General features: G+C 29.7%; 6 protein-coding genes across 8 annotated transcripts in view; 3 read left to right on the forward strand and 3 right to left on the reverse strand.

Moving 5' to 3' along the window:
- LOC118073218 (TWiK family of potassium channels protein 7-like) overlaps positions 1-4,832 on the forward strand; it is a 152,831-nt gene extending 147,999 nt beyond the window's left edge. Inside the window, exons 9-11 of the mRNA XM_035093593.1 lie at positions 871-1,076; positions 1,274-1,559; positions 1,676-4,832. Of these exons, the coding sequence (XP_034949484.1) occupies positions 871-1,076; positions 1,274-1,559; positions 1,676-1,956 (773 nt within the window). The 3' untranslated portion in view covers positions 1,957-4,832. The remainder of the gene's footprint in view (positions 1-870; positions 1,077-1,273; positions 1,560-1,675) is intronic.
- A 150-nt stretch (positions 4,833-4,982) lies between these two features.
- LOC118073475 (transcription and mRNA export factor ENY2-like) lies at positions 4,983-5,731 on the reverse strand. Its single transcript, XM_035094000.1, has 2 exons — positions 5,533-5,731; positions 4,983-5,389 (listed from the first exon to the last, which is right to left on the reverse strand). Exons 1-2 carry the CDS (start codon positions 5,580-5,582, stop codon positions 5,161-5,163), a joined length of 279 nt encoding a protein of 92 aa, XP_034949891.1. The 5' UTR covers positions 5,583-5,731; the 3' UTR covers positions 4,983-5,160.
- A 239-nt stretch (positions 5,732-5,970) lies between these two features.
- Positions 5,971-8,533, forward strand: LOC118074100 (transmembrane and ubiquitin-like domain-containing protein 1). The gene is made up of 5 exons (XM_035095013.1): positions 5,971-6,358; positions 6,561-6,711; positions 6,797-7,111; positions 7,174-7,477; positions 7,563-8,533. The coding sequence occupies exons 3-5, from the start codon at positions 6,811-6,813 to the stop codon at positions 8,017-8,019; spliced, it is 1,062 nt and encodes a 353-aa protein (XP_034950904.1). The 5' UTR covers positions 5,971-6,358; positions 6,561-6,711; positions 6,797-6,810; the 3' UTR covers positions 8,020-8,533.
- A 177-nt stretch (positions 8,534-8,710) lies between these two features.
- On the reverse strand, positions 8,711-13,045 carry IleRS (Isoleucyl-tRNA synthetase). The gene is made up of 2 exons (XM_035093329.1): positions 12,916-13,045; positions 8,711-12,560 (listed from the first exon to the last, which is right to left on the reverse strand). Exon 2 carries the CDS (start codon positions 12,552-12,554, stop codon positions 8,817-8,819), a length of 3,738 nt encoding a protein of 1,245 aa, XP_034949220.1. The 5' UTR covers positions 12,555-12,560; positions 12,916-13,045; the 3' UTR covers positions 8,711-8,816.
- A 571-nt stretch (positions 13,046-13,616) lies between these two features.
- Tace (ADAM 17-like protease Tace) lies at positions 13,617-18,709 on the reverse strand. Its single transcript, XM_035094575.1, has 4 exons — positions 18,423-18,709; positions 16,471-18,213; positions 16,278-16,393; positions 13,617-14,235 (listed from the first exon to the last, which is right to left on the reverse strand). The coding sequence occupies exons 1-4, from the start codon at positions 18,481-18,483 to the stop codon at positions 13,885-13,887; spliced, it is 2,271 nt and encodes a 756-aa protein (XP_034950466.1). The 5' UTR covers positions 18,484-18,709; the 3' UTR covers positions 13,617-13,884.
- On the forward strand, positions 14,415-16,254 carry LOC118073851 (uncharacterized). Of its 3 annotated transcripts, none has more exons than XM_035094587.1 (2): positions 14,415-14,526; positions 14,643-16,251. In XM_035094587.1, the coding sequence occupies exon 2, from the start codon at positions 14,665-14,667 to the stop codon at positions 15,988-15,990; it is 1,326 nt and encodes a 441-aa protein (XP_034950478.1). In that variant the 5' UTR covers positions 14,415-14,526; positions 14,643-14,664; the 3' UTR covers positions 15,991-16,251. The 3 variants fall into 3 exon arrangements, with proteins under 3 accessions (XP_034950478.1, XP_034950486.1, XP_034950497.1); XM_035094595.1 differs by having other exon boundaries at positions 14,448-14,526; positions 14,609-16,254; XM_035094606.1 differs by having other exon boundaries at positions 14,470-14,526; positions 14,625-16,254.
- Positions 18,710-18,711: the final 2 nt, after the last annotated feature.

Below are 18,711 nucleotides of genomic sequence, written 5' to 3' on the forward strand. Positions count from 1 at the left end.
CTATAACACTATGCATTGAAAGAAATAAACTTACAAGATAATGAGTATCGTTAAAAACACTTAAAAATATTATTTTCTTTTATATGATTCTTTAAAATTAACAACTTACTATTAACGTGGTTGAATTAATAACCACAGGAAATAAAAAAGATATGCAAATAAAATACAAACAGTATCTTATTGTCGTTTTAAGATACATAATATAAACTATAAAAATCGTCTAAGAGACTGACGTAGCTAATGATATTTCAATCTTTATATTGAATATAACTGTACCCACAGTGCCAACGATTATCAATATGTCATTGTACAACCGTCTCAAATAGAATACTTACATGTTACGATTGTTGTTATGAATCGATAATTAAATTTACAAAATTGATTTTACGCTGTTTTCATTGATTACTCTTTGTAAAAACATTCATCTTGTGAATACGTATTTTGATTGTTATAAAATAGCATTTGATTTTCATCAATTATTGAGAATCTGGCGTATTTGCAATCAGTATTTTTATTAATGATAATAATATCATAAATTATAAAGAAAAAAAAACATTTCAAATAGTCAATCAAATTTGTTATTATGTAATTAAAATATTTTGATAACATATAAGTAATGTGAAAGCTTTGGAATTTGTTTCGTTTCATCAAGGTATTATGAATAAAATTAATTAATCCATACTCTTTGTTAAACAATAGGTTTAATTAATAAATTAGTCTGGCGTTTGTTATTAATTAATAATACTTTTAAATTATTCAGAGCTGATTAAATTCATTTATGCATTTTCTCAATTGTGAAAAATTCAATAATATTGCAAGAATTATTTAGCAATATAAAGCTGATATCTAATGTAATTATTATTTTTTCAGGTTTTGGAAGAGTTGCACCAAAATCAAATTGGGGAAAAATAGCCACGATGATATATGCCTTTATAGGAATTCCTTTGACACTAGTATATTTGTCGAGTGCAGGTGGATTGCTATCACGTTGTGCTAGAGGTGTTTTTACACGAGCTTGCTGCTGTTGTTTGTGTTCAAAATGCGGTTACTGTTGCTATGATGAAAGAAGAATGCAGGTAAATAAATTATCTTGTTCTTTCAATGTATTCTTCAAACGTATATTATAAAGCTATTCTTGTTCTTAATTAATTTTAAAATAAATTCATATTATGAGCTGCTCTTTTTAGATAATAAAATTAAAATTAATAAATATCTTGATGAACAACAAATAAAAGAAATTCATTTAACGCTAGTGTATGTTTTACTTTCGAAGGAAAAAGAAAGAAGAATGAGAAGGAAACGTCAACAAGAAGAAATGAATCAACAACAACAGCAGCAGTTCGTACAAGGGGCATTTTATCTCCGGGATAATACTTCAACCTTTCCCAGTTCTGTAGAGATCAAAACTAGTCCAAAAGACGAAGTATCAAGTTTAGGTTCTGGGGATAGGCCCAATGTTACTATCATCGCGCCTGTTGGCATCTGCTTCGGAGTGATGTCGTGCTACATCATTGCTGGAGCCTTTACTTTGTACAGATTAGAAGGCTGGGATATGATGGGTATTTAAATTTATTTTTAACAAAAAATTATCTATTTAATATATGTCAATTATTTTTGAGTAATCATTTTCAAGATCGATAGAGAAAAAATAAATATGTGGTTTTAAATGTTTTAGATGCTAGCTACTTCTGTTTCATGAGCTTGACCACAATCGGTTTCGGCGACATGGCTCCTGGCTTATACTATCAGAACAACATGAGTAGTTGGAGGAATATTACATTATGGTTTTGTTCATGCTACATAATAATAGGAATGGCTTTGACTGCCATGTGCTTCAACATAATTGAAGATGAAATAGTACATCGGTTTTTCCTTAAAAATGAAAAACAAGAATCGGTAAAACCAAGCGCCAGCGTCGATGAACTTACATCTGAACCATTCCCACTGACATCGTGACAATTTCCATCAAGTAACTGTAGTCATAGAAATGCAGTCGAAGAAACGTTATGTAATGAACAACCTGGTAGTATATTTACTCATGAAAATGAAATGAATATTTTAAAAGACTCATATAATCAAGTTGACGTTACGCGAGATTGTAAGTCTGCTATTAAACTTGAAGATCATCATCATCATCATATTAATAAATCTATATCCGCAGTTTATACACTTCCGGAGGTGGAGGAAGAAGCTGAGGAGAACACTGAGATGTAATTTTATCTCCTTAATTTATTTCCCATTTCATGATGATGTGTCATTAAAAAGCACATCTATTCTGTATTATTTAATGATAAAAAACTAATTAGAAAATGCTAAACGTTTCTCATCTGTTCGTAAATAAGACAAAATATTCACAAATATTTGAAATTATTAATTACAGTTCGATCAGCCATGAAAATAAGCTCAGGATACTCCAGTTTTTTATATCATTTCTTCATGAGATAACACACGTGATGATTTTATTTTTTATTGGTCTGGTTACCTTAAAAATTTAAAAAAAAACAAAAAAATTAAATTATCTAATGTTTATACTTGTCTATAGTTAAGGATACAAAATTTTTTTAATATTTGTTTATCTAATACATTTTTAGATATAAAAATAAAAGAAAATTAAATATGATCTCGTATGATGTAATATATTTGAAGAAATTGTCGAGTATTATGAACAAAGTTTATTCACCTTTAATCGAAACTGCCGAATAAATTAATAAGGGTTCTTATTGAAAATGAGGATCTTATGATCTTATGCTCAAGAACAATAATTAAATTAATGTTAAAAATTCACCAAAAATAAATAAATAAAACTGTAAGAATGTTACATTTAGAATGTAAAGTCAGCTTGTATTTGAATATTAATGATTAAATGATTACCAAAAGTTAATTTATAATTCATAAATAAATAGTCCAAGTTTAAATATTAGGACGACCTTTGCATGACTGTAGAGTGGCAAATTTACTTTAAAGCATATTTTTCTTTGATATTTTTTAAATTCACGAGAAATTTAATGTCAATTCGTGCAGAGGACATCCTATATTATTAAATACATTCTAATAAAATTCCGTGGAATTGAATGTGTCCTTTTTCTTAGTTTTTAACATATCATAAAATAAGATTGACTGGTGTAAGTGAGTGATTTTACTATTAAAAAAACATCGAGTTTGATTTAATTTAAATTCACTATAAAATTTATCCATATATTTCTAATCACTTTCCGATAATTTGATGTTTCTTTGCATCCATGAGTTTCTGACCCAGGTACAATGCACGAGACTCTCTGTATCGGAAAAAGTTATCTGATCATAATTAAATTACAATAAAATAATTTCAAAGATAAACCAAGAAACATTTCAAGAGGCAGTTAGATTTGAGTCATAATTGTTCACGCCAAGGTTAGAAGAACTAAGTAACATTCGAGCAATTAAAAATGTTCTAGTTGAAGATTGAAAAAAGAAAACAAAATAAGGGACACACTTTTAATCTGAAAGAGATTTACTCAGCGAGAAAATTGAAGAATGAAGACTAGAAATGGAGTAAAAAATATATAATGCACACTTCATTAAAGCTCTATAAGAATTCCCTGTGCGGACTCGAGTCATTCCTTGTGACGATGTTGACTCTTTCTTCTATCTTTTTACATCCTTCTCTTTCTCTGTCTTTCTTTCTTATTCCACTATTCTCTGCAAAATTTCCTTCTTTCTATTCCTCATTTTGCAGAACTCCAGCTTTGCTCCAGATCCCCAGGGAAATATCATGGAATCGTGCGACCGGGACATTGCGGAGTGTTCGAAACTTTAGCCAAGCGATCATGAACAAAAAAAATACCAATGAAAGTCGAGTACCTTGGGAGTTATTTTTCTCGATGCAGCCAAAGTAATCAAAATCTCTTCCCAATTTTTTTTTTCATGCAAATATCATATTTTCCATAAGAGAGTCGATGATAGTTAAAGACTACTTTTCAATAAAAATGACATGTATGTATTCTACAAGTGAGTTTTGTAGTAAATTTTCATCTAATACTTGTTCAAAATGTTTACAAGGTTTCTCATCGCTAATTGCTAAATGAATAAGTTCCTTTATTCGATGTTGACGACAGTGAAAATGAATTCAGACCAAAGTCTAATAAACGTAAAAAGCTAAATGTAGTTTGACATAAAATTTTATTTGATATTATCACGAGGTTGAGCTGTTGAGTGTGACTTTAATTTTACTGCGTAACTGATGCATTACCAAATCGTTAAATTGACTGATTGCATGTTACAATATCAATTCACTCATGATGTGAAGTAAATGTGATTATGCGGTGAGTTTCACAGAGGTCAAAACAAATCTATTCACTGTTAGATGTTTTTACAAATTAATAGTTTCATTCAAATAAATTAAATAAAAATATAATATAAAAGAGAATCGAGTTGACTTATTAAAACTCGCTAATTCATTGAAAAAGTTATTTTATTTTTAATGGAGGAGTTTTAATAAGTTATTATTGTCTTGTATATACAGAAATATAAAAATACTTTGTACAGTAAAGTCAATGATAAATTTATTAAATATTAACATTAATATACATATAGTCCATGTAAATAAACACAAATGTCTGATGCATCTTTAGACTGAGTTTAAGTATGCTATGGAAAATACTAAAAAAAATTAAAATGTGAAAAGTGAAGTCATAAGACCACTGTATTCATCATCGTAACAATAACTATAATTCCTAGAGAATTCAAAGTATGTATTTAATAAATCGATTTATGAATCATTTTCTGAAAATCGAACTTTGATAAAAAAAAGAACACTTATAATGTTACTTGTCGTTTCTAAATAATTTTTGTAAATTTTATCTCACACAATAAAATTATAAATAGTAAATAAGATGAAAAAAAATGCTGTCACTGTAAAATATTCATGAGGCACTATATTTGTCTGTATAATCAATTGTCAAGCATTGTATCTTATAATATGAAATAAAAAAATCGTAAAAATCTCTAATAAAACTTTTAAATATTTATTCATTATACTTAATTATTAACAATAAATAAAAAAATTAATAAAAATAAAATGATAGTGATAATCTTAGGTATTCACAAATATTAGTATCATACATTATTAAAAACAGTCTTAATTATTATACCTTAATTACAATGAAAGTTTGTACAGAGTATTTACATTTTTATTTTCTCTTCTTGAGCTAGTAGTTGACTTTTAATTTTTTGGAGTAATTCCTTTTTAACTGAATCAGGAACTAAACTCCTAGCTCTCGTCGTTACTGTAGATAGCATATTATCGTATGTAATATCATGTCCTTTTTCTTTTATCAATTCTTTGCAAATGATCTTGACTTCGTCTCTCCAACCGCACTCAACAAGTCGACGTCGGAGAAGTTCTTTTAATCTGGAATAATATATTAAATTAAAAATTATGGGAAATGTATTTTTATTATTTAAGAAACAATATGTATGCTTAAACTCCAAGTCAACATCATTTTTTTAATAAACAAACGTTGAATATAACCTTTCCAATGACAATAAACTTACCCATCTCTATCTCCAACCATAACTAATCGTTGATGAGGTGCTGCCTTCATTGTAAAGCTTTTTACACGTGTGATAATTTAAAAAAAAGATATTTTACTTAGTTAGCCTTTTATTTACAATTAAAAATTGTTTACAAAGTACGATATGCGTCAATGAAGCGTTCAACAAGATCTGTGATGATGAAAACACAATCATCTGTTAGCTGGTGACTCCTCTGGTGGCCGAAGTCTATATTTCCAAAGAAATTCACTCTCACGCCACCTAGAAAGAAAGACAGATAATTCATTTAAATTCAAATTTATCGATTGTCAGTTTTTTTTTAATCGAAAGAAAAACACTGTTCTGCCATCTTTTAAATAATTCCAATAACAGCACATGATTTTACTTTATCGATATCAAATAACTTTTTAGCTCACATTTCTTCTTGTTGAACAGAGAGTTCTGTCTCGTTAGTACTACTTAGTATCATAGTTAACAAATAGTTTGGTTTTCACCACAAGTCCTTCATTCTTTTAATTAGTTTATTTACATCAAATAAAAAATAAAAATATTAAAGTGCAATAAAAAGTTTTATACCTGTATGACCCACAAGACACTGCGATCAACTATTTTATACATTTTAATCAGCTGTTCGGACAAGTTGCCTATTTTTTCGTCGTCTAATTATATAGTTTTCCTTTCGTACTAGTGACAAAAACAAGACATTTTCTAATAAATTTAATAAAAAATACGGAATAGATATTTAGGGAAATATTCCAGAAACATAGTTATAGTATTCAAGATTTAGTATGTTGCAATTCATGAGCATTGAATTGTAAATGTTGAGGTTGGTTGTACATTCACATATATGTATATAATACAGAAATGTTGTCTATGTTACTTGATTAACACCATGCTCAACCTGTCATTAAAATAATACTTTTTCATTATTTCCACATAACAAGTATCGTCGGTTCATTAAAATTTTTTTAAATATGGTGTTTATTGATCAATCAACAAAACACATTACATGTATTTTTTTATTTTAGATATTGCGTTTGATAGTATCTGCACCTGAAAAAGGATTTTTATTTGCATCATCCATCGATTAATCTATATATCTTTAAATATATGGATAAAATTATCATTAATAGTTGAAATTGTATTCTTAGACATACACATATTGTATATTTTCTTTGGGTGAGTTTTTAGGATTGCTAAAAATTCTTAATTTTATTTATTTAAACATCCGATATATGAAATATTAATGTGAATTATTTTTCAGTCTCAAATAGAAAAATGACATTGATTGAAGGAGTAGGTGATGAAGTCACAGACTTCTTTATAGTAGTCGGAGTTTTATTAATTGGATGGATTGCTTGGTGCTCTACAAACATTTCAGAACAACCTCTCATTCGTACTGTTTTGATATTACAGCATAGAACACGCACACATATTGCCGAACTTAGAGCTAATAATCAGTCAAGTAGAACTGATAGTAGAAGTACAAACAGTGAAGAATCAAGTGATGAATCGATAGCTGTGAGTAATGATGCTAACAATGAAACGGAACAAACTTGTCCAATTAATAGTCAAGAAGGTATGTTTGTAAAAAAATAACTACAATCATAAGTGTAATAATAATTATAATAATTACACTAGCATCACAAGTAACACCTGAGGCGACTAATGCTTCGAATGCAGTGGAAAATACTAGTTCTGAAGAAGTTCTTATCCAAGCAATGGATTCATTAAACGATGGTCCAAATTTACATTATAGACCTGTTAAATTAACAACTCCTGAATCTACAACGACATCAGAGGCATCGTCCGTAATACCTCCTGATTCCGTTAGTGAAAGCGCTTCATGCGAAGACAACGAAATAACAATAAAGTTAAAGTTTATTAATGATGACCAAAAATTGGTTACTGGACGGTTAAAAGAGTTGCTTGGAGATTTCAAGAGGTAATAAATTATTGTTTACAGTTGAACTAATTATATAAATCGTTTATTAATCTATTCACTAAATTTTTTATTGATTATCTTTTAGACGACATTTCCAAGTAGAACTCGATGCTCAAAAAAGAGTTCGATTGGTATTCAATGGTCACGTGCTACAACCAGATAGTGAAACATTAGAAAAATGTGGTCTTTATAATAATTGTGTGGTTCACTGCTTAGTGCACCAGCCACGATTACCACCTGTATCTGCATCACAATCAAATGCTACAGATACTTCATCTATTTATTCCGGTCCTCAGTCCTTTGCAAACGTTTCAACTGGAGATACCGGTATTAGTTCTCTTCACAATGAATGGGACCTAAGCAGATTATTAGTTAGTATTTTAACACTCATTCTTGCATTTGCATGGTATTCTCGATATTATTACGCTCAACTATTTACTGCGACGACCACACTCGCTCTTTATGCCTTAACAGCAATATTTACACTTTCTGTTGTTGGCCACTTTTTCCCTGATCAAGATAACTTTAGAGAAATCGAATAAATTTTTTTATTCGAAAATAAATTATTCTTCAATTTTACTATTCATTTTTGTAAAAACTTCAGTATAATGTGGCCATATGGAAAAAAACCATATAAAAACGTTAAAATTTTTCAAAAATGATTCGGTACTTGGAAAAAAAGAAACAAATTATCAAAAATGTTACTCGAACCAGTGCGATTCGAATAAGTTATCAATATTGAGTAAACTATATTTTTTGTTTATCATACAAAAAATTAATTGATAAAAATTTATATTTAATGGTTTATATATAATGAATCATAAATTTAATGAAAGAAATGGGTAAAACCACTTATTTTATTCGTACATGAACTTATTACTTGATAAATAGATAAATAGTTGTGAGAATTTGTGAAGTTTGATAGTTGCATAATTACTACATAATGTTGTATATTTTAATGTCTATATTGTTACTATTATTTAAATCACGCAAGTGTATAAATTTGAAATTAATCTCAGTGCATAAAACAGAGTTACATAATTATTGAACAACAACCATTTGGATTCTTTATTTCTTATTAAAAATGTTTTGATTTACCGATATGATATAAATATGTAAAAAAGAAGTTGAATCTATTGTTATTATTTTATGTAGTAAAAATAAATAATTATTTATTTGATAATTAAAGGAATTACTTTCTTTATTAAACGAAGCATTTATTTAAATATGAAAAATCCTTATTTATTCATAAATTACATGGATATATATCACACAATTCCAGTTTAAATGATAATTAGTAAAAATAATGTGTCAAAAATTAGTTCTATTAATAGCGAGATTAAAAATGTGAGTCAAGAAGATTTTGGGTTATTTCAAAGTTTGTTCCAAAGATGGAATCTATCTTTTTCTTCGCATTCTTGCTGTCTATACGATATTTTGATTTAGGATTCTCTAAAAATATCGATGTCTTTTTATTCTCGTGTGTTACACAAAGAAATTTACAACATGGAGCAATAATGTCTATTTCTTCATGATAACAATCTTGTCCTGGTTTTATTACGAAAATATATTTTCTATTTAAAGTCCGTATATCAATTCCTTCATTAAGTTTCTTTCGGTCACAAAATAGATTATACTGTTTATCATAAATGCCGAAGATAATCTCAATTTCATCTTTCAACTGCTGAAAAGTAATTAGCTCACGATCTCGTGGACTTTCTATGAAGATTGAGCCTACATCTCCTTTTTCAGCACCCCAAGGTTCAACGTCAATAAGTTTAACATTTACATAAGCTGAACTAGGTTCATTGCCTACACACGATGTATTCTCAGACGTATTTGTATTACGTTTTACTAATAATAATTTCATCTCCATACCTTTGATCTTCTGCATTTCTTCAATGATAACTTGAGCATCGGTAGGAGTTTCAGCATATTCTTGTTGCGGAGTCTTGGTAGTATTTTCAATAAATTCTTTATATTCGACAATAACTTTAGCTAGAGAACAATTAGGATCAGAGATTTTGTAATAGACATCAGCAGCATCAGAAGGAACCAGCTGTGCTTTCTTCCTCAATTTCTGCACTCTATTAATAATTTCTCTAGCAATTCCTTCATGTTGCATCGATTCATCTGGAGTTATATCCAGAAGTATCAAGATATTTCCTTCACTATGAGCTTCATATCTGCGGGATAACTGCTCAGCAGCTGGACCAGAAAAGCTAAACATTAATCTTAAATCTTGTTCTCCTAATTTATGTTTTTGTACTGTAATTTCCTTTTTAACCAAGAACTCTTGTAATTGAACATCCGTTAACTGTTTAATTGCCTGAATAATTGATTTGAATTCTCCTTTTAATCTAAACCCTAGAGTTTTATGATCGGGTTCCGCTCTTAGCACCACTCCATATTTTTCCTTGTCTGTAGTTACTGTTAACTCTTTGACATTCAGCTCTTCCAGAATGTATGGCTTTAAACTAATTATTTCTTCTAATATTCTAGCATCCTGATGAATCACTACTACTTCTGGAAGCGGATATTTAACAGGAATTGTTTTCCTGTCTCGAACAACTCTTCCTAATTCAATAACAGTTTGCATATGATAAACTGCACGTTCAATTTCTGTATTAATCAGCTGAGAACGTGGGTCAGGAATCATTTGATAATGAACACTCTCTAAGTTCTCCTTAAAATTTTCTTTCGATAACAATGGAGCCAATTTTTGAAACATGAATTCGCTCAAAAAGGGTGTGAAAGGTGCATTGATGCGTACCATGGTATATATGACACTGAAGAGAGTATTGAGAGCATGTTTACAATCTTCCATTCCATAGTCTCCCTTGATTCTTTTCCTGTTCATCCTCACGTACCAATTAGTCAAATTTTCAATATATTTAATCAATTTAGGAACAACTGTATACAACCGATAAGCTTTCATTTCTTGTTTCAAGAATTGAAGTAAGGTTTGAGTGAATGACAAAATCCATCTGTCCATAATATTATCAGAGACATTAGAAATGTCTTTGATATCTCTATAAATAAATTCAGACTTCTCTTCAGTTTCGAATCGATCAATATTCTGCATCAAAAATCGGAATGCATTATACCATGGAAGGAAGACGTCTTTGATAACATCGCGGACTCCTTCTTCTTTAAATCTCAAGTTTTCTGCTCGAACAACTGGAGAATTAATCAAATAAAGTCTTAAAGCATCTGCTCCAAATCTATTAACAATCTCCAAAGGATCAGGATAATTTTTTTTACGTTTAGACATTTTTTGGCCATCAGATGCAAGTACTAAACCATTGCAGACAAGATTTTTGAATGGAGGTTTATCAAACAAAGCAGTGGAGATCACCAAAAGTGTATAAAACCATCCTCTGGTTTGATCTATGCCCTCAGCAATAAAATCTGCCGGAAAACTGTCTTCAAAGTCCTTTACCCTATCGAAGGGATAATGCATCTGAGCGTAAGGCATTGATCCAGACTCGAACCAACAATCGAAGACTTCAGGAATACGTCTCAATGGTTTACATCCTGGACGTTTTGATGGAATTTCCAAGTTATCTATGCTTTCTCTATGGATATCAGTAATTTTTTTTCCCGTGAGTTTCTCTAATTCAGCTATGCTTCCAATACAAACTATCTCTTTATTATCTTCAGACACCCAAAGAGGAATTGGATTGCCCCAATAACGATTACGACTTATAGCCCAATCTCGAGCATCTCTCAACCAATTACCGAATCTTTTGTCTTTAACATAATCAGGAACCCAATAAGTTTCTGCAGATGCTGATAAAAGCTTATCTTTGATACTCTCTACTCGAATAAACCAAGAAGGTACAGCTTTGTAAATCAAAGGTGTATCCGATCGCCAGCAATAAGGATAGCTGTGAGAATGTCCAACATGTTTCACACATTTGCCATTTGTTTGAAGATATTTAATAATTTCTTTATCAGCATCCTTTACATACATTCCTACAAAATCTTTAACTGGTTCAGTAAATTTTCCACAGCTGTCTACTGGACAAATGGCTTCTTGATCTCTAGTAATGATTCCTGCTTCCAAGCAACAACGATAATCATCTTCACCAAAATACGGAGCTTGATGAACAAATCCTGTACCAGTTTCTGCTGTTACATAAGTATCATTTAGCACTTTGAATGCACCTTTAGCTCTCAGATGTTCAAAATAAGGAAATGGGGGTTCGTAAGATTTTCCTTTGATCTCAGATCCCATTCTTTTTTCAATAATTTCATATTGATGATTAGATTTATATACTCTTTCCAATGCTGCTTCCAATAAAATATACTTTTTATTTGTTGCTTTATCAATTATAACAACATATTCAAAGTTTGGATTACAACAAAGAGCCAAATTACTTGGAAGAGTCCAAGGAGTGGTTGTCCAGGCAAGAATTGATGTTTGGGGCTCATCTAGAAGAGGAAATGCTATAAATACGGATGGATCTATCACTTCTTTATAATTCTGGCCCGATTCAAAATTGGATAAAGGTGTATTACATCCTGTAGAGTAAGGCATAACTTTCACTCCTTGGTAAACTAAACCTTTATTGAATAATTCTTGAAAAATCCACCAAATTGATTCCATGTACCAAGGGTATAAAGTCTTGTAATCATTATTAAAATCAATCCAACGACCCATTCGTCCTACAATCTTTTCCCAGTCTTCAGAATATCTCATGACGATCTTTCTACATTCCTTATTATAGTTTTCTATTCCCATTTTTTCAACATCATCTGGACCTTTGATCCCCAGAGTCTTATCTATTTCATATTCTACTGGCAATCCATGAGTATCCCAACCAAATCGGCGTTCTACATAAAAGCCACTTTGATGTGCATATCTCGTTACAATATCCTTAATTGTTCCAGCTAGGATATGGCCATAATGAGGAAGTCCTGTTGCAAAAGGTGGTCCATCGTAGAAAGAATAACGTGGCTTACCTTTAGATTGACGGACACTGTTTTGAAAAACATCATGCTTCTGCCAAAACTCGAGAATTTTTTCCTCTTCTTTAGGAAAGTTTATTGTTTCAGGTAACTTTTCCCTCATGATTGTCTAAAATAATTCAATTCTTTTATTAAATAAATTACAGATTAAATTTATTATCATGAAAAAGAATCGTAGGTTATTATTTATTGAAAGACAAGAAGTTGATCAAGATAATAACGAAGAATATATGTATGCATTCTTATAGGTTATAACTTTAAAATTATTATAAAAAGCCTATCAGAATTTATTAAAACTCTATTTTTTTTTAAATATGAAGATTTTACTGAGTAAGAAATTTATTAACAAAATACTAAACGAACCGGCTGGAAAATATGATGTAACCTATATAACTAATACTGAACACGTTGTCAAATAGTAATGAATTCAACATCTTATCAGTTGTAAAAATGATATCACTTACTATGTTAGTACGTGCTGATGAATATTAAATAGTACAATTGATAACGATTATTTAACTTTAATGGTCAATGAAATTTCATCCTCTGTATTAACAGATATTGATGGTTATCACAGGCAATAGTGTGATATAGTCGGACTGAGAAGAGAGTTCCTCAGAAGCTCTTCATGTGTTCTTGTACGCTTGCGCAGTAGTAAAAAACATGGTAGAAGGGGTAGAAAATCAGTGGTGGGGAACCCGAAAGCATTGAAGCAACTGAGGAACTCTTTTCTCAGTTCGACTATATACTGATGCAAACTAATAAGATTTTTCGTTATATTCACGTCTACTGATCATGGAGTAGTGTACGTATAGTTAGAGTTGATGGATTGAGAACCACCATTTAATTTTAGCGTTCAAAATCAAATATTTGAATAAAATGTACAGATTAGAATGTTGAATCAAAAAGGAGATAGAATAATGAAACATTTTCTCTATAAAATTAATAAAAAAATTATTTTTATTTATTAGTTTGGTCAGATTATAAAAATCATCTTAGAAAATAACATATGCATTTGACATTAGTTGACATTAGTAACTTGTTCAATGGCTAAATAAAATCATATAAAAAAGTGGCATCAGCTTAAAAATTAAATTAACAAAAATTATTTGCACTTGAGTACCTAATACTTGGTAAATTGAATATTTGGAACACTTAAATAATTCTAATGCTACGTTTAAAAAAGTACTCATTTTTGTTAATTGGAATAAAATTAATAAAAATATTAATGAATAAAAAAACAACTATTTTAAATGCAAAAGTATTTAAATGCATTATAGTAAGTAATAAATGATATAAAAACAACAATCAAAGATGAACACATTTAACCCACATATTAAACACTATTTACTTAATTAAATTCTTCACAAAAATTGACTAGAACGTTGAATAAATTATCTCTATTTTTTTTATTCCAACTGCAATGATTGTGTTTATGATGTTCCTTTAACTTTTTGTTGTGGCGGTTGCTGTTGCTGTTGCGGTAGCGGTTGTTGCTCTAATCGTGGTCGTGATATACCAATATAGATTACTTGTCTTTGATCATCAGGATGAATTAGTTCTTCAGCATTTTTCCAACGATATTTTTTTTCATTTTCTCTAATTCTCCTGCTATCAATATAACTAACAACACAGCTGGCAGGAATCCATACTATTGCAGTACTGATAATAACGGCTCCAACTACATTATCCTTTAAAAATCTAATTACTTTATTTATATTGATGTCTTCGATTATGTCCCAAAATCGTTCTACAACGTCCTGAATGGTCTTCTCACAAACTCCCTAATTAACAAATCAAAACAAACTAGTTATTGATATCATCAATAAATCAACATGTGTATATAATAGAATATGATTAATAATTCGTATGTATTTCTAAAATATATTTTAAATTTATAAGCTATAAAATAAATGATTTCTATTTTGATTACATTACAAAACTATTCCAATATGTTGGTAAACACAAACATGAATAAATACAATTTCGAATAGTGTCTTATTCGGGTGAAAAATAAACTTAAAATTACTCGGAATTTACTATCCGAAGAGTAATCGACGATTATTGGTGTAAAGGTAAAAATATATTTTCTCCGAATTAATCATCTACTTAAACATAGTTTATTGTATGAATTTTTAATCTATTTTTTACTTGAAGATAAATTAATTTATAGTTAATTTACTAAATAAAGGTCTGCCTTTTTGGATAAACAAATGGAGACAAAAGAAAACCCTAAAGAATTTAGAAAAAATATAGAAGATACATTAATTTGCCATGATACAAACAAAAACAATAATAAAGTTGAACAGTTTTACACATGTGAAGAAAAATGGAACATTCTACAAGAACTTCAAACAATGTCTCCTGAATTAGTGTGTGAAAAATACAATGTGGAATTGGCTTTGTTAGAAAGATGGATTGAAAATTCGGTAGTAATTCAAGAAAAATTAAAGAGAAATAAAAGAAGTCGATCATCGTCAGATTCAAATAGTGAAACAGATTCATCTTCTAGTGATTCTGAAAGTGGTATACCGGAAAAATTTATTTATCCAAAAAGTAAACAGAAAATTCTTCAAGATTTTGAGATATTACATAAAAAACAATTTAATCGTAAATATGGAATCAATCAACATATTTTACATATTTTGATAATACAAAAGCTTCAAGTAAAGGACATTCGCAACAAAAATTCCAATGAAAAATCACAAACAAATCAGAATCAAAATTTAAACAATGAATTTATTGATTGTAATATAGAAAATTATTTGAACTCATTTATTAACTTTCAAAGCTCAAAAAAAGGCTACACACATGAAGAGTTGACACAAATAAAGGTAAATACTGAAAAAGCTCAGAAATTAGTAAAGCATTTGTATGATTGGTATTTACAAATGCAACAAAAAGGAATTTTTATTGCTGAATTCATGTTAAAACAAGAGGCAAACCGAATAGCTAGAACGTTAAATTATGATAAATTTCGAGCCAATAATACTTGGTTGTATCTTTGGTATGAAATATACAATATTAATTTATATACTATCAATAAGTGTGCAGAATATTTTGATCGAAGTTTTCTTTCTCAAAATTCTGATTTTGCTAAACTTTCATCTAAAAAGCATGTACAAGACAATTGGAAGGACAGACAAGAAGAAATAGATAATGTAGGAGAAGATTTATTTTTTTGGTACGATGATATTACAAAAGATGGGAAGATTATATCTGACGAAGACCTATTTGTTCGAGCTGAATCAGTAAGTATACTTTTGAATGATCGACCCTTTTTTCCTGATATTGTATGGCTTTATGAGTGGAAAAAGCAGTATAATATTAAATGTGCTGAAACGGAATGGAAACTTTTCAAATACAGTAAATCGTATTTTAAAAGACACAGGAATGTCAAGGCACATAAAATATACTTTAAAAGAAAAAGATTAAGACTTAATAGAACTTATAAAAACCAGCTGTCATTATCTGCATCATCTTCTGAATCTAACGAATTAGATGAAATATACTTAATGAAATCATGGAGACCGTTTTAGATAAAAAACAAGCTTGTCGAAAACTTGAATGATTTTAATTATATTTACTGACCATTTTTATTTATAACGAATTAGTTTTTATATTGAACTAAATATTATTTAAAAATATTTAAATTTAATTTTTTTATTGACTCTTCGGTACGTTTATTGTATTTATATGGCATCATGTAAATTTTACTGTTCAATATCATTATTTCTTAATGATTAGTAAGTAATGAAAGCAATGTACTTTCCTATTTGATCAATTAAATATCTCCGTTGAAAAATTTTAGTGAAAAATTTAATACCTTATTACAAAATCCTTGAATGCAAGGTGTACCATCTGGCAAAATATCTGGAGGATCGATAGGGAAACATGTCTCATTCAAATTCATCCTACAGCATCGTTTACAAGCATCTCCAACTAAAGTCATAATAAAATAATCATTCTTTTAGAAATTACTTCTACTTCATAATTAATTAATTAAATATTTTTCTTACTTGTATCGCACATGCAACTTTGTAATCCTTGAGTTTCACAGTATGGCACACATTTTCCAAGCCTACATTGACCACGTTCCAAACAACTTGTTCCATTTTTCATTGGAGGTGATCGTGGACATTCACTAGATGTACCCGTACATCTAGATTCTTGTTCACATGTCGCATACTGAGCATCTCGACACTTTGTGCCCTCTCGCATAAAACGACAATTTTGACAACATGGAGAATTCTTATCACTACATACTGCGCCCTGATTTCTTCTTAATTTACAATTCTTATCGCAACAATTATCATTATCTTCAGTACCTAACAATCCAGCATCACATTCTTCATCTCCTTCTACTCTTAAATTTCCGCAGAATGATTCTTCAGGTTCTGAAAAACACCTTCCAGATTTGGCTTGAAGAACTTTTTTTATTGATCTTAGGCTACACGGAGAAAACCTTTTGTTATTTACATCGTAACCACTGACGCTATACGTATACATTAAATAAGATCCACCTTGACTTGCACTTGGACTGCATTCGGTAACATCAGGATCATGTTCAGATCCCCAATTATGACCAAATTCATGAGCTGTTACGAGATCAGCCTCCCTCGTTATTACTCTTTGGCCATAATGATTTCGACTAGAACTTAATCCAGAATTTAAATAAAGAGTGTATCCATTTTTAAAGTATTCAGGAGTGCATATACCTCCAACAGAATTTCTTCTTGGTGATCCAACATACGCCAAACCCAAAATACCACCTTCGAATTTTAAATCAGTAAATAAATGAGCTAAACAAAAATCTTTGTGACTATATTCTCGACTAAAAACTTCTAGTAATGTTCTAACATCCCACTTTTCTCTAACCATATTATAATGTGTATCTCCACCTCGAACTCTTGTTGGTTCACTGTGAACAACAATTTTTTTAATGACGAATCCCATGCCTTTGAACCCATCTTGTTCTAGACGATCCTGCCAGAGAGTATCATTATAAATCTTATGAACTCTATCAATGAGACTAATTAAGTAATTTATAGTTGTTTTTGTACTACTAGCACCCATTTCTTGATAAAAGCGATAATCTGCCACAAGAAGCAAAGGGCAACGTGTTTTTGTAGGAGTATACTCGTATGTTTCTGTTTGTCTTTTACTTCTATTATGACTTGTAACTTCTTCTTCTATTTCTATTTGATCATCATCATCATCATCATCATCATCTTCCTCGTCTTCATTAGAATGTTCTTCTTTAACGTAACCGCAAGTTTTTGGAACTCCATGAGTATGTCCTTCGCCATTCTGTACATGCTCCCAGCTAAATTTAACGTCAGATGCTTTGTACATAATCATTGAAGAATTATCCAAGTGAGGAAGATGCCTCCAAGCTGGTTCAATATGATAAAACTCATCAGAAATAGTTATACTTCCTGTTAAAACTCCATCATCGATATGAAGTTGTGCATGAGAATCTAGTTCTCCAAAAACTCTACCATGATAAAAAGTTTCATGGTCTACATGTACTGTTTTTTCTTCTCCATCAGCATTGATTTCATAGGCTTTGAATTTGGAATGAATTACGTGTTTTCTTGGAGTAAGAATTAGTCTAAAATGACGTCCATGAGCATAAAATTCAACTTCGTTTATTTTGTTATAGGGATGATAACTATGTTGAGTTCCTCGTTTAATAATTTTATGTTGTAATTTAGATGGATGTAAAGTTTCATAATAATTTAAATTACGATGAAGGCTACCTAAAATTATAATTTCATAAATTAAAAAACTATAGTAATCAAATTAATTTATATTTTTAATACAAAAAATTCTAAAACTTTATTACCTAAACATTTTACTCTTTAAAAATTACTTGAAAATCGATATAATTATTTTTGATTACTAAATATTTCGTGGAATTACTAAAATAATAGAAAATAATTACATAAAAAGTGAAAGGTTAACTTACTTGAAAATTGCACAATTAACAGGATATAATATACATGGTGGAAACAAGTAATTTTTTTCATATCTATGATTACTAAATATAACAATTAATTATATAAATACTGATAATCCATATATAATATAACAATGTTCTATTGATGTTTATTTATCTCACTGACAAGTCTATTTATTTACTCATAAACATCCCTACGAAGTCGGTCGATTAATCAACAAAGTGAAGGAAAAGCTAGGTCAGAAAGATTAGATGGCGCCAATTTCAGTTTACGACATGTAGCTGTATTCACGCACAT

Source organism: Chelonus insularis, unplaced genomic scaffold (assembly GCF_013357705.1).
Source record: "Chelonus insularis isolate UGA/USDA-ARS -01 unplaced genomic scaffold, ASM1335770v1 contig_131_pilon, whole genome shotgun sequence".
Classification (NCBI taxonomy): Eukaryota; Metazoa; Arthropoda; class Insecta; order Hymenoptera; family Braconidae; genus Chelonus; species Chelonus insularis.

Excerpts from the sequence above, each read along its gene's own strand:
- Tace (XM_035094575.1), bottom strand. The coding sequence starts at position 18,483 with ATGAAAAAAATTACTTGTTTCCACCATGTATATTATATCCTGTTAATT. Across the intron at positions 16,394-16,470 it reads AAGTTGCATGTGCGATACAA|TTGGAGATGCTTGTAAACGA; the intron begins GTAAGAAAAATA and ends TTATGACTTTAG. Across the intron at positions 14,236-16,277 it reads TTCAAGGATTTTGTAATAAG|GGAGTTTGTGAGAAGACCAT; the intron begins GTATTAAATTTT and ends TTTGTTAATTAG.
- LOC118073851 (XM_035094587.1), top strand. The coding sequence starts at position 14,665 with ATGGAGACAAAAGAAAACCCTAAAGAATTTAGAAAAAATATAGAAGAT.
- LOC118074100 (XM_035095013.1), top strand. The coding sequence starts at position 6,811 with ATGACATTGATTGAAGGAGTAGGTGATGAAGTCACAGACTTCTTTATA. Across the intron at positions 7,112-7,173 it reads TCCAATTAATAGTCAAGAAG|CATCACAAGTAACACCTGAG; the intron begins GTATGTTTGTAA and ends TAATTACACTAG. Across the intron at positions 7,478-7,562 it reads TTGCTTGGAGATTTCAAGAG|ACGACATTTCCAAGTAGAAC; the intron begins GTAATAAATTAT and ends ATTATCTTTTAG.
- IleRS (XM_035093329.1), bottom strand. The coding sequence starts at position 12,554 with ATGAGGGAAAAGTTACCTGAAACAATAAACTTTCCTAAAGAAGAGGAA.
- LOC118073475 (XM_035094000.1), bottom strand. The coding sequence starts at position 5,582 with ATGAAGGCAGCACCTCATCAACGATTAGTTATGGTTGGAGATAGAGAT. Across the intron at positions 5,390-5,532 it reads ATGGTTGGAGATAGAGATGG|ATTAAAAGAACTTCTCCGAC; the intron begins GTAAGTTTATTG and ends ATATTATTCCAG.